This window comes from Citrus clementina, unplaced genomic scaffold, assembly GCF_000493195.1.
Source record: "Citrus clementina cultivar Clemenules unplaced genomic scaffold, Citrus_clementina_v1.0 scaffold_1, whole genome shotgun sequence".
NCBI lineage: Eukaryota > Viridiplantae > Streptophyta > Magnoliopsida > Sapindales > Rutaceae > Citrus > Citrus x clementina.
Window position 1 is genome coordinate 27,144,540 of NW_006263303.1, and position 14,040 is coordinate 27,158,579.

General features: G+C 35.0%; 2 protein-coding genes across 5 annotated transcripts; both read right to left on the reverse strand.

Moving 5' to 3' along the window:
• Positions 1–353: 353 nt before the first annotated feature.
• On the reverse strand, positions 354–3,747 carry LOC18055630 (ribulose bisphosphate carboxylase small chain clone 512). Of its 3 annotated transcripts, none has more exons than XM_006453291.2 (4): positions 1,729–3,747; positions 1,048–1,206; positions 851–982; positions 354–689 (listed from the first exon to the last, which is right to left on the reverse strand). In XM_006453291.2, exons 1-4 carry the CDS (start codon positions 1,786–1,788, stop codon positions 450–452), a joined length of 591 nt encoding a protein of 196 aa, XP_006453354.2. In that variant the 5' UTR covers positions 1,789–3,747; the 3' UTR covers positions 354–449. The 3 variants fall into 3 exon arrangements, with proteins under 3 accessions (XP_006453354.2, XP_024048126.1, XP_006453352.1); XM_024192358.1 differs by lacking the exon at positions 1,729–3,747 and adding an exon at positions 1,648–1,673; XM_006453289.2 differs by lacking the exon at positions 1,729–3,747 and adding an exon at positions 1,436–1,603.
• A 425-nt stretch (positions 3,748–4,172) lies between these two features.
• LOC18055632 (VIN3-like protein 2) lies at positions 4,173–9,168 on the reverse strand. Of its 2 annotated transcripts, none has more exons than XM_006453295.2 (5): positions 8,858–9,168; positions 8,607–8,729; positions 6,562–7,240; positions 5,859–6,169; positions 4,173–5,587 (listed from the first exon to the last, which is right to left on the reverse strand). In XM_006453295.2, exons 2-5 carry the CDS (start codon positions 8,626–8,628, stop codon positions 4,395–4,397), a joined length of 2,205 nt encoding a protein of 734 aa, XP_006453358.1. In that variant the 5' UTR covers positions 8,629–8,729; positions 8,858–9,168; the 3' UTR covers positions 4,173–4,394. The 2 variants fall into 2 exon arrangements, with proteins under 2 accessions (XP_006453358.1, XP_006453357.1); XM_006453294.2 differs by having other exon boundaries at positions 8,820–9,168.
• Positions 9,169–14,040: the final 4,872 nt, after the last annotated feature.

A 14,040-nucleotide genomic window follows, 5' to 3' on the forward strand; every position in this document is an offset into this window, starting at 1 on the left:
GTGTTGCCTATGCCCCCTTAATTCCAATTATACACAAGGGGTCAAAAGAAATATTAGGTAAAAGTATATCTAATTAAGCTCATTGTCTAAAGTGGTAAAAGTAATACCTAACAAGACTATTAAAAATAGAAAAATACTAGGAATGCACTGGAGCTGATAGCACAACCATACAAGAGAAAACAATAACTTCGAAAGTAAACTGAATGCCAGTGAAAGCCAGCATAGGATGCAATGATGCATATAGAGTCAAAACTGCTACAAGAAAAGTTATAATAAAACGTCTGGTGTTTCCAACCAGCTGCGCCGAAAGAAGAACCTTTAAACTCTGTGCTAATCACATGATGTCACACAGATTATGATCAAGTATTTATTATTTAAAACGAAAAGCATCTCCATAATCAAACAAGCTGCATTATAGAATTCAACCAAACAAAGTGAGAGAAGTGCTTTTAGGTGCTAGTGGTGGTGGTAGGTTTCTGGATGAGAAAGGACATGCACTGACCCTGTTTCTGATTGTTAAATGCCAAGCAGCGAATATAAGCATTTGGGTATGCTTTTTTGCACTCTTGTATTTCATTCAGGATTTGAGATGAATCATTGCATCCAAACATTGGCAACTTCCACATTGTCCAATACCTCCCATCATAATACCCTGGCATTCTGCTATTCTCCCTGTGCACATATCCCACCTGACAATTCAAGCAATAATTAATCTGAGATTAATTTCTTTTAATCGTATCAACTAATCTGCCCTAACTTTTAATTGATCTTAGGACTTTCTTCCGATCCCATACATAAAATATATATTTATACACACACACACACACACTTTGATGAACTGTGAATTTACCTCATCAAATTCAAGGCAAGGGATCCATCCCTTTTTGAGCATGTAGTCAATCTCCTTTGCAATTGAATCATCCGAGAGCGATGGCAGGTAGGAGAGGGCCTCAAACTTTTTGTTATTGATTGGATTCCATGTCTGTTAAAAATAATGCACAATAAGCACATCGCACAAAACCCAGAAAGAGAAGCTAAAAACTTTACCTTCATGCATCGAGTTTTTGAACCGTTTGAGACTGTTTTGCTGCTCCATGCAATGGAATCCTTAACTGGAAGCAAAGCTTTCGATGTGGGTTTTAGGCCAAGATAGCCAGAACCAGCAACTGGAGCTGTAAAGATGCTTGCAGACATCTTCTTCGGGCACTGTTTCAAGAAACAAGATAGTTAAAAGAGAGAGGCGACACTTAAGACCGAGATAGCAAAAGAGTAATAATTAATTATTTTAGTTCTCAAGGCAATGGAAACCGTTCAAGTAAAGGACAAAAGGAGTTAGCCTAGGTGTTTGTGAAGTGCTGTATGGTTTGTTAAGGGATTAGGGAAGATCAAAGCTCGAAAGAGAAGAGGATTTGTATAAGGAAAGTGGAGTGTTTACAGCTTTGGTTTCATCACCACCCTTTCTACTCTCCGCTCGATAACTTTCTTTGAGAAAAGTTTTAGGTGAGATCATCCCGCGTGTCAACTTGAGACTATCTTATTATTAAATCACTCTAATACAAATACATTTTGTGTATGCACGACAATAAGTATTAGTATGTTACTGTATGATCATATGATCATATAATGGTGTGATGAGAACAGAATCACCTCAGACTTGTTCTTTTATTGGTTGAGATATGCTTATAGGACCCACCAACCAAATGGTGCCAACATAAGACTGATGCTTACCTGGTTGAAGACATCACTGGAACCGCTTGAATTGAATACAAGGGATGAATCTTTGTCCATTCTCGGTGCTTGAATATTTATTTAATATGGTTGAACGTGGACGTGGCGTCTCTACTCTCACAGCCTCCTTTGCATGCATGTGAAATTGTCTTCATTGGCTTTCAGATGCCACGTTGAATTGCATAGTGTACCATTTGGTATCAATAGGACAAACCCAGTAACTTCAATGAAGCAACTTTCTAGCCCTTTAGCTGTTTAGCATGATTTTGTCTCCAAATCGAATCAAAGGGAATCCATCCAACGGAGACATCCACAAAGCAAGATACTATCACTATGATTACTTTATTAATCAACTAGGTACCGAACAGCCAAAAAAACAACGCCTGTGGATATTGTTATCCTGGAACCTATTAACCATCAACAACCTTGTAGTATATACTAGTCTTCATGAGACTTCAATTCCATCAAGGAGACTTATGAAGAAGACCACTGTGAATTGGCAGGTCTGGATTCTATCCAGTCATCTTCAACAATCCCAAGGAAACGCCCGGTCAAAAAGTCACTTTAGTAGCAACAGTTTTAAGCAAATTATTTTCAGCTCTAGGTTCTGCATACTACAACCACATCAAATCTGGCAAGCAGCTTGCCATGCGTCTATCTGCCCATCAATGTAATACCAAAGATTTTGAGGTTGTATGCCCATCAATGTAACACCAAATATTTTGATTTTGCCATACGCAGTAAGAACCCCAACAAAAGTCACAGCATTTGGTCTAGGCCCCCTCTTTTCAATCGACATGAAAAGCTCAACGCCCATTCCATTCTTCCCGTTCTTAGCCAGCCCTAATATCATTGCACTCTAAGTCGTTGCATCTCTAGGTGGCATCATGTTAAATATTTCTTCACTCGCATTTTGCATAGAGATCAATCAACCCAGTACTACCATTTCATTCTTCCCGTTCTTAGCCAGCCCTAATATCATTGCACTCTAAGTCGTTGCATCTCTAGGTGGCATCATGTTAAATATTTCTTCACTCGCATTTTGCATAGAGATCAATCAACCCAGTACTACCATTTCATTAATGATGCACCAATTTCCCTTCGTCAAATGCACCTATTACAGCACAAGCATTAGAAAAGGGGCCCATTAATCATCACATTTTCCAAACTCCTCAACTCGTGAAACAACTCAATTGACTCATTAAAACAGTAATTTTTAACACGACCAGATACCATTGCACTACAAGAAACATCGTTTCTCTCCGACATTTAATCAAACAGCTCTCGCGCTTCAAAAAGCAGACAACTAGTACAATACTCAAAAATTATAATAGCCCAACAAACCGCATTTTTATTCAAACTTTGTTCAAAAACTTTATTTGCAATATACATTAAACCATACTTTGAGTACATACCTACAAGCGAACCAGTAACATAAAAATCACAAACATGTCCATATTGAACTAGATGACCATAAACATAATCGAGCAAAGATAAAGAGACACATGCTATCAGCAAAACTGTGAAAGTACGTGCATTTAGTTCGATACCAAGACTTCTCATGTTAGTGTAGGTTAAGACTTAAGATACCCATTTCAGGTTTCAAGTTTTGCAAGAAACCCATTATCATGGTATCGTGATCAAAGATATTGGGTGTTAAAATTTGATCGAATATGGACTCTTCCTGCTGCAAGTCACCGTGTGGTACACGGTAGTGCACAAAAAGCTAAGATTTTGCGGCTCGTGGATGCGAAACGAGAGAGACCATTTGTGATTGTGTGAGCATGAATTTGCTTTAGTTCGTTCATGCTTCTGCATCTTTACAGTAGAACAATAATTGGAGGATTGTCAAGAATTTGCTCATCAGGCGCAAGCTGGAACAGTTAATGGTGTTGCCTGAGCCAAAGCCCTAGCCTTGGTTCCACGCTTATAGACGCTACTGGCATACAATTTCTGTTTTTTATTTTTTATAATCTACGATAATTATTTCCTTGTCTAAATAGATTTGTTATGACGCAGTTCGGAAATTTAACTTGGATAAGCACACCGACGGTGAAGTACTTTTCAACAAAGCTTTCGCACTCTAATAAGTTGACCTACTTATAGAAACAACCTGAAAATCTAAAAGAAAATGAAGCTTCGCCTGATTCAATCAATAAGAAAAGCCTCTACTGATAATGGCTTGGCATTGACCATTGATGAAAAAGATGGCAATGAATGTACTTACAGTCTAATATATATACACATGCCTAAAAAATCGAGTTCGGTCCAAGAAGAAATAAGTACTTCGTCAATTTGACCCCGTAGGATTTGAATATTCCTACCACTATTGAATTTGTCAAAAATATTCACATATTGCATTGACCTACCGAGCTTAGCATCAAAAGGAATAAAAAAACTGAGGAGTCGTCAGCGATTCCAATTTCGCAATTGGAACTTATAAATGAATAGGACTGAACTCTTGTATTGTAGGCGGAAATAAATTCTAACATTCTTACATCATCACAAGAATGGCAGTGCTAATGATAAAAGTAAATTATAATGATGATGATGATGATGAAGATGATAGTTAATGTTAAGGGATCTAAAGAATTATGCCATGCAAACCCTAACTGGGTTATGCTTAGAATTCATTGGATGATATGGCAGGACCTGGGACAGAACAATCAATGCCAGAGTTTCATGCAGAACCCAGCCGGCACAACTGATGATCTCCTGCTAGAGATACAATCTGAAAAGGTATCCATAAGCTGCTCTGCAAGCGATGCCGGATCTTCAACAAATGTATCGACAAAAACCTTCACAATCCTAACCTCTTGTGGGGTTGCTCGTAAGCTGTACCAAGTCAAGAATTTCTGCCGAAAGTTCCTCTCAATATGTCCCTCACACTCTAGCCATCTGATGACCTTCACACAATGCTCAAAATCCATATCCGAAAGGCCGTTTGCTGTGCAATCCTCATCCCGACTTTCGCTGCTTCTCTTCTTTGACGTGCTACCATCTTGAGGCTCATCTCGATTTCCAGTACCATTTTCCATATCCTTACTGTTCAATTTGGATCTCCCATTCCTTGCTTGAGCATCTTTAAGTATTTCTATTTTGCATGGAGTAATGGGCAATCCAGCTTCCAAGCTTCTCATATATGGCACACATTCCATGCCAGTTGGCACTGGGGTATCTACCCCATTATCAGTGCTCATCTCCTCAATGATTCGGCCCTCTGGCGGGTGCTTGCTCTCAAGCTTCTGGACATGAGAATCAGGCATGGAGCCATCTATGTTATTGGCACGCTCCTCGTCTAACAAGGAAACCGCATCCGCTGGGGTTGTTCCTCGGCCCAGAACAGTGCAGTCAATAGCATCATCACATAAATTAGTGGAAGCTATTTTATCAGTCTCCTTGCTGTATGTATAATAATTGTTAACATGAGCATCATTTGGGTCCCTGTCTGGAGTGACATTATTGGTCTCATCTTCCACTGAAGATGGATTAGAAAGGCTGCTACAGTTTGTTGCTGGGCTTTGACTTCGTTCTATTACTGAGCAGTTTGTCACTTCATCCCTGCTACTGCCCGTTGAGAACCAAATTTCACACCTTCCCAACTCTGTCGTACCATTAGAGGAAACAACTTTGAACTGATACTCAGTAGCCGGACAAAGTCCCGTTACAACAAACCTAGTATTAGGTGCAAAGAGAGTACAAGTAGGTCTAGCTGGAAAACCCTCATGGGCCCTCCGATGCCATAAAGTGTAACTAATAATATTCCCGGGAGAAGGATCTTCAGAACCCAACACCACAGTAAGGGATGTTGCGCGAACATCTTCAAACTTAACCATGTTGGGAACAATCACATTTGATCCTGCGAAAACAGAGGTCTTCAAGATCATCATTTGACAAAAAAGAAAGTGATAATTAAAGACTATTCTGTTAGCAGCAGCAACTTCATGGCTTCTCCATCATTGCACAATTAAGCAGAGCTACACACAAAACAAGGATCAATAACTAACACTCCAGCTTTTGATATGATTATACCTGTGGTCATGGTTGTCACAAAGAACCCCTTTATCCAGGCTCAGAGGAAGAACAATGATGGTGATTTTGGTGCGATTATAATAAGCAATAAAGATTACCTTGTACTGAAGGATTGGGCAAGATGGTGTTGGAAATCATTTTGTCCAATGACTCCACAGCACAAGCACAGAGTTTCTGAACTTCTGGTCCTGAAGAAAGTCTGTTGACTATACCCCTTCCCATCTTTACTGGTAAACCAGTTAATGGACCCACTTCATCTTCAAGCATTTTAACAGCATCATCCACAATCTTGGAGAGATTTTTGTACTTTTCAGTCGCATTTACAAGTTTTTGGCCCAATGAGAGACGATAACACAGTATATCAACTCGTCTGGTATTCTTTGCCACCACCAATTGTTTTTTCCAGCATCTAAATAAATTAAAGCACCAGCCAGATTAAATATTTGAGACTGAGGAGTTGAAAAAGAAATAGAATAAAGGAGGTATAATAGAAAAGAAACAGGCAACTACAAGAAACTACAAACTAGCGAATGCAACAACATATAATTATCATCGTTGCAACTTGTCCCTTTTTTTTTTTCTTAATTTCTTTTCCAGGTTCCACATACTCAAAGTTCTGAATCTTCAAATGAATTATTTGTACGTAAATAGTGCCAGCAGTAAGTACCATAATGTACTTTGATAAATATCAATTATTCATAATCACAAAAGGATCACACAGCATGAGAGAAAACCTTTGAACTAAGACAATCTATCAAAGAACAATAAGAAGAAATAGAGATAACATACAGAAACATTTACCCGAGTAAGTCATTCACTTTTCTACATGAAATACAATAGAAGCTCCCATCAAGTCCAGAATAGCATCTGTCTTTTCCAATGCCAGATCTTTCATTTTTCAATGCACACTCCAGATGACATGACATACCACAGGAATCACCTCCAAATGGAGGCTCTGAGCTGCAAGTTAACCACAGACTAGGATCCTTGTTGTCATCATACTTACGACAGATGCAGCATGAACATCTCTTGCAAAACACATCTTCTTTTCTTAAGGTAGCTCTACAAGCTGAATTTTTGCAATATATAGCATTGACTAAATCACTGCCACTATTGTTCATCGCAGCATCAGTCACTGGAACAGGCAGTCGAGCAGGGTTATCATTTTTCCTCTGCCTCTTGGACGGTCTCTGGGAAGATGCTGGAGAAGACTGTGGCTCAATATCTGTTTTGGCCTCACGCTCCCCAGATTTCTTCTCAGATACAAGTTTCAGAAGATTTTCTATAATTTTTAACTTAGTCAAGCCAGTATATTTCCTTTCTTTTCCCAACTCTGCACAGAGGATCTGTAGAATCTCCTGACGAGTCCATGATCGCAGCGTCTCAGAGGCACTGTGCGATTGCTTAGATAATTGATACACTAGTTCTCTCTTTTCTTCCATACTCAACTTACTGCATTTTGATGGGTCGAGTGCAACTCCTATAGCCATGGAAAGGGAAACCATATAGAAATAAGTAGAAGCTAGAACAACAAACATAACCTTGTCAAAAGTCCCCAGAACATTTTAAGAAAGAAAAAAGACATCGTGACTGATGACTAATAAGGAACAAACACACAATCAAATAATATGAAAGTTGGCATAAAATCCTCAAAATTCTAGATTTAACAAAATCGGTGCTTCTAATTTGACTCAGCAGGCAGTGAAAGTGAGATGATTTCATGTTTTCAAGCCCTGAGATAAGAGCTGAATATAGATGGTTATAGGTGGTTAACATATGAGACCGGATATCGCTCCAGTCCAAGATGCTCGATAACACGTGTCACAATAATAATCCCATAGTGAAAACTAAGAAGGAAATTTTACTGAAAGGTTGAAAAACTCTATGAGGTTTCAGCATTATTTGTAGGAGACTATTTAAAACCTACTTGGAGGTTGACTCAAACACAAAAACTAATAAAATAAGAATTATCATACTAAAACAAGGAAAATACAGTAAAATTCAAAGAATCCTAAACTTGTCCTGCATCATAAAATCTTTCCAATTAAATTGAGGTCTTTGACCTCATATACAATCGTAGGTGAGGATGCTTAACCAAATAAAAATGCATGTTGCATCCATGTTACATCAGCACCACCCAGTTACGATACTCATTTGAATGACTCACGCTAAATTACCCATTAATTCAACCAAAATAAATATCAAACAAAACTAATTCAACTTCAACTAAGACATGTAAGCTAAGGGTTGACTTGCATAAACAAAGACATCCCAAGTTCATCCAATAATCTATAACTTTTACAGGCGGCCCCAATATAATTCATGAAAATGTCCACTCATTGTTGATTTGTGGGATTAACAAAACTACATTATAATAAAGGCTACTTCATTAATATGAATACGGTACAAATCCACATAATGCTGAAATAAAATATGCAGAAAATAGGCAACAGTAGATCGTAAAGTCAAATTTATGCAGCTAACCATTACAAAAAATTTACCCACCAAAATATACTTTTACTATCAATCTTTAAAATGATAAATTGCATAAACACATTAGGATCTGCAATTCAACATCAAACAACAAACAAAAATGTATTGCATGGAGCAACTGAACATTAAAAAGGGGGAAAGTTTTTAGTTAATACCCAAAAACAACCAAAACATCAAGATCACAAGTAACATAACATTGCAACAATTTGACTATCATGCAGAATACAAACCCATAAAAAATTTAAGCTTTGTCCCTTCATCCCATCAAACATCAAAAACCTAGATGAGTTTTAATTAAAGAAAATGATCTTTTTGACATAAATAAAATATTTTTTAAAAAAAAGTACGGCTACCCTCAAGAGAAGAAGAATCCATAGACAAAGTTGCTGAATAATAACAACCGAGGCTAAGGCTGAGGCTGATGCTGAGGCAGAGGCTACCACATTACCATCAAAATCCAAACTTTTCATCAAATCCTGCAAGTAGAAACGAGACCCATTAAACCCAAAAAAAAAGGAACCCAAAAAGGAAGGAGAAAAGGAATAAAAGAATAGAATAAGAAATACCGAAAGAGAAAGGATGAAGGCGGGATTGAAATTCTTACAAGATAACAAGAGAATCCATGGAGATGAGAGTCTCTCTTCGAAAAATAAAAATAAATAAAAATATTAAAATTTAATGCAAATATTTAATAATAGTGATAATATTGTAAGCAAATGGTTTTGTGTTGTATTTGTTTGTGTTTTAATTGATGGGTCCTCTCCTCCCCTCTCATCTTGTTGTCTGTGGGCTGTGCCTTTGAGGACCCGAAGCAGTAGTGAAAGGAGATTCGAGGACGACTTATTCAATCTCTTCTATTTCAACAATGTTGTAATGACGCCTTAAAGGCAGAGAGATAAATAATGACATTATTTTTTCTTTTTTCTTTTTTCTTTTTTCTTTTTTCTTTTTCACACACACATATATATAAAATAAAAAATAATAATTAATTAATAACAAAAGCTACCAGCTGCTGCATGTAATTGTTGCATTCGTCAACTTCTCTTCTCACTTTCTCCCTTCACGTTACCAATTAACTACAACTAGAAATTGCTCTGCTTCCCCTTTCCCTTTTACATTTTTTTTTGGTTGGTGTGATTTGTCTGTTTTTTTTTTCCTTCTTTGTAATGTCAAAAATGAAGAAAATAGTGTGAATAGTGCAAAATTATTTTCAAGAAAGTTACACTGCAAGTTTAAATACTTACGGAAATATTGTCTTTAAATGAAGTTCGATTTATCAATGAGTTTTTAGTCCAGTGAGAGAACTCACATTTACAATGTTAAGAATAAGGGTTCAAGGCTTCAAGCTTCCATAAAAATATTATAGGGGTTAGTTTTACTCATTTCTCGATTATCAAATAATTGAGTGGAACCACTTTACTCCTTACGAAATGTGAGTAAAGTGGACACCTTTCGACTGTTAGAAAAAATTTAAAAAATTTGGGCCGCACTTCAGAAAAATACATGCCACGATAAAGTCCTAATTGTATAATCTATTTATAAATATTAATTGTATAGTCATTTTTTAAGGTCCTAATTGTATAATCATTTTTTCTACTATAGGAAAGAGTGTGAGAACAAATAAATAATAACAATAATAATAATAATAATAAATGGAACGGTGCTTAATCTCACCAGCCCGTATGTTAATGGATCATTGCGGAACCAATGAGAAGAGAGCAAAGAGGGGCATAAATGTCAGTTCACAAATAAAATCGTACACATGCATGAGTGTTAGAGAACAAAAAGGGTAGGAGATATTAAAACATATGCTTGTCTAAAAGTTTGGTCATTTTTAATTAATTGTAAAATGATAATGCTCCCCATGCCTAAGTATTAACTTATCGTTGTCTTTCATTTATCGGACCTATAATCATTTTTCATCCAGCTACTTCTCTTCTCTCGTGGATTTGTATTTATTTTCTTATTTTTTTATTTTCTAAAATTGTTAGATTATTTTATTACATTTACCTAACAGCCAACCATCCTCTTTTTAATTCAAATTAATAGGGTTTGGACAATTAATAAGATCCGTCAAATTCAACCCATCTAATCAATTTTCAGATTTAGTTGGTAGGAAGCTTGGAGTGGATAAATTTTAAAATATAATGAAGCATACATGTTGGGTAATTAATTATTTCCATTACAGAGATGAAACATATAATATGTAGATCAAATTCATTTTGTCTAGATTAAATAGTTTGAACATATTTTGTTTTTCTTTCAATTTCAATGAAACATATATATATACAACGAGATACCATTGAATTTATTTGATTAATAGTCGTTAAATGTACAAGTTGGATTCCTTAAGACATGAAATTTGACATGATGTGAATTTTTAAAATAAGCTAGTGGCTACAGTGAAGCTGTTCTACTGTAGAGTACTAATAATGATTTTTAAATCATAATAGTAAGTGCGTATTTAATATTTATATTTATTATCGTATGTCATCATCAGTTATTTACTGCAGAGCAATTCCAATATAGTTGGACCCCTTTTATGACTTAGTAAGAGTTAATGAATTTTTACAATTTTAATTTCTTATTTATTTATTTAGTCTTTGTGACATGTGAAATGTGAAGTTTCATCCTATAAAATAAATTATTTAAACAAAAATGTTAGATATTATAGCAGGCAATAGAATAGCGATGAATATTATTCACATAAAGCACACAATTTGCAATTATATATATGAAATTGCACCGTCGGTTTCTACTTTTCAAAGACGATTGCTTTTGAGAAGAATACGAACGCTTGATGGTTGGCTGGTGGGTGGCATGAGCCGCATGACATTTTTTAAGTTTCAATTTCAACTTATTGGACGTTCAAAAATCCATGATTAATAGAAGTAAATAAAAGTCTAACGTTGAATTGTCAAAATAAAATTTGATACACACACACACACACACAGAAGATAACAAGAATGCAATGACAAATTAAGAGGCTATAGTTATTAAAAACAAAATTAACAAAAGTTGTTGAAAAAGTGACAAGTAACATTGCAAAAAAAAAGTAATTAAAAAGATGACGAGAAATATAAAGAAAGTGACGGTAACATGTGAATATAATGAGAAATATTAAGAAAGTGACGATAGTAACAAGAATACGACAATAAATATTAAAACGTGAAAGAGATAAAAGAAAACAAATGTTAGAAAAAGTCAATGAAAATGTGATAAATAAAAAAATTGAGAATGTTTCAAATATGAAACGAAAATGTGAAAAAAAATGTTTAAAACGAACATTCAAAAGCGATGAAAAATTTATCCAGTGTGCATCGATGAATGTTAAAATTAACAAATTATGAGTAATAATAAAAAATTATAAGAAATGACGTAAAAGCAACCAAAATTTTATGAAAATACGAAGAGCAAAACATACTTTGAATATATATATTTATTGAGAAACAAAAAAAAAATTGAATGCAATTACAAGATTTTAACATTTCAAAATTATTTTCCTTCAAAATAATTTTTGAAACATAATTCAAAACTGAAATTACTTAAAAAAAAAAAAAAGAGTACAAACTTCAAATTCTAAAAAAATGTATTTTCGATAGTTTTCCATCTTGTATCACAAAAGTTATGGAGTGCCCTTTTTGTATTCGCACACCAAATATTATCTCTTTAATTATGGCATAATACATTATTCGATTCACATATACACACAATTTTCAAAGCCTCACCATAAATCTCTTCTTTCGTAAAACACTGAGAAATTAAACTAACATTTGAAAGCAACCCTCCCATGGACATATATCGTGCAAAGATGCTCCTCCTAAGATGTAGCCACCATTAAATGAATTTAAAAAGAAACATTATAATAAAATATAAAGATATTGCCATCTTTATATTCAACTCTCTTAAGGTGCTCACATCATTATGTATCAACTAAAACATTATTATACTAACCATTAGCAAATTTTAGGGGAATGATAGTCTCACATGCTAATCATAATTATGATACCTACGTGGACGGTTGCAATTGGATTATCAAAAATAATGATAATAATAAAGTTTGTCTGCTTTGATCAATCATAAATTTTTTGATTGCGTTAGAGAAAGTGACATATGGCCTATGGGTTGGATGAGATAAGGTAAGCGTAATTAGGCGCCGACAAAACTAAGAATTTGTCAAAAAAAAACAAAGGCGAAAGGCTTTTTATGTGATTGAACGGGAGCAAATTGTTCTGTTGCATATGTGTGTTGGGAATGACATCTAATTATTTGCCACCTGGATTCCTAACACCGGCTAACGAGTAATGATCTTGATTTGATCCCTAATCGGACGGTGGATAAAGTCGGTGGGTCGGTCGACGCTTGATTTGTTGTAATCCATCAAAGTCAATGGCTTGTAAATCTCAAATGCTCAATGTTGTCGTTCAATTTCAATATTTAGGTTTTAATCTGGACCGGATTCATTTTTTGATTAATGACTCAATTTGATAGGATTCAGAGTACAGAAATTGACGTGACTTAGAGATGTAAGCAGCTAGACCAGACAATCAAAATTAGGAAAAATAACACGTGAATGTATATATTATGGGTGTTGTTAAATTACATTATAATATAAAACTTACATTAACTCAAGAGGTGTAATTAGTGACCTAAAAGGAGTTTAGTTTGTTCTAGTTTTAAGTCACTAATTACATCTTAATGGTTGATGTAAATTATACTCAAAATTTTTGTGATATAAGTTGACAAATGTATAAGTAGACAAACAATTAAGATTTCAGTTCCTAACCTCTCCTCATTCTCACGGATTTGTATTGATTTTTATGCGATGATTGATTAAAAATTAGTTGCTAAAGATGCAAGCAAGGACCTAGAATTAGAGATGGCAAAACCCCGGGTCGGGTTCGGGTATTGCCATGACCTGACCCTGCCCGGATGCAACCGGTCCGGGCCGGGTTTAATAAAATTTGACATGAAAATATAAACTTTAAGTGTTTAAAACTTTATATATGTATAATAAATAAGTCAAATAAATATAAAAATATTTAAAATAATATATATTTTATAATTTTTTTTAATAAAATCCAGATTTCGGATTTATCAAGTGATGCCCAAGACCGACCCGGCTTCATACCCGGACTGGGTATTACCCAACCCGCAACATCCGGATACAGTCCGAATCCGAACCGGACGTATATTTTTACCACCTCTACCTAAAATGTCCAAACAAAGTACTAAAGTGGTATTAGGTTCGAAATTTGATTTTATGAATAAAAATAACTTATTTGAAGAGGGGTTTTTGTACTTATTAAAGTACGAAATATCACATCACCACTGTATACGATAACAAGTGCGAGAAATCTGATTGAAAATTATATATATATATACACCAATAGATTCGAAGGAGCGGAGTGAAAATAAGGCTCAACCTGATTATTGATGTAATGGGCGGCATACATGAGGCAATTATAGCCACCTATCTCTTCTCCCTTATCGGCAAAGCAAAATGACAAAAACAAAAAAGGCGAAGTAAGCGTAAGTCATCGCCCGTTCAAAAGATAACTTGATGACCAAATTAGCAAAATAGCAAGGCGACTGCTCATTCGTGTTCAAAATCATGCACATATTGGAAATTATGTAAATTTTAATGCGCATTTGTGACATCATTTGCCCGTTGCAATGATAGATACTATATATATATATATATATATATATATAGTGCAATATACTAACAAACCAAGAAAATATCGCTTTCACTACATAAAAATTATATATATATATATATATATA

Bases quoted from the DNA above. Each gene is read 5' to 3' on its own strand.
- LOC18055630 (XM_006453289.2), bottom strand. From the start codon at position 1,510: ATGATCTCACCTAAAACTTTTCTCAAAGAAAGTTATCGAGCGGAGAGT. The intron at 1,207-1,435 runs GTAAACACTCCA...TTCTTGAAACAG, and splicing joins GTGGTGATGAAACCAAAGCT to TGCCCGAAGAAGATGTCTGC. The intron at 983-1,047 runs GTAAAGTTTTTA...TATTTTTAACAG, and splicing joins CAAAAACTCGATGCATGAAG to ACATGGAATCCAATCAATAA.
- LOC18055632 (XM_006453295.2), bottom strand. From the start codon at position 8,628: ATGGATTCTTCTTCTCTTGAGG. The intron at 6,170-6,561 runs GTAAATGTTTCT...TAATTTATTTAG, and splicing joins AAAGTGAATGACTTACTCGG to ATGCTGGAAAAAACAATTGG. The intron at 5,588-5,858 runs GTAATCTTTATT...CTGTTTTCGCAG, and splicing joins GCCCAATCCTTCAGTACAAG to GATCAAATGTGATTGTTCCC.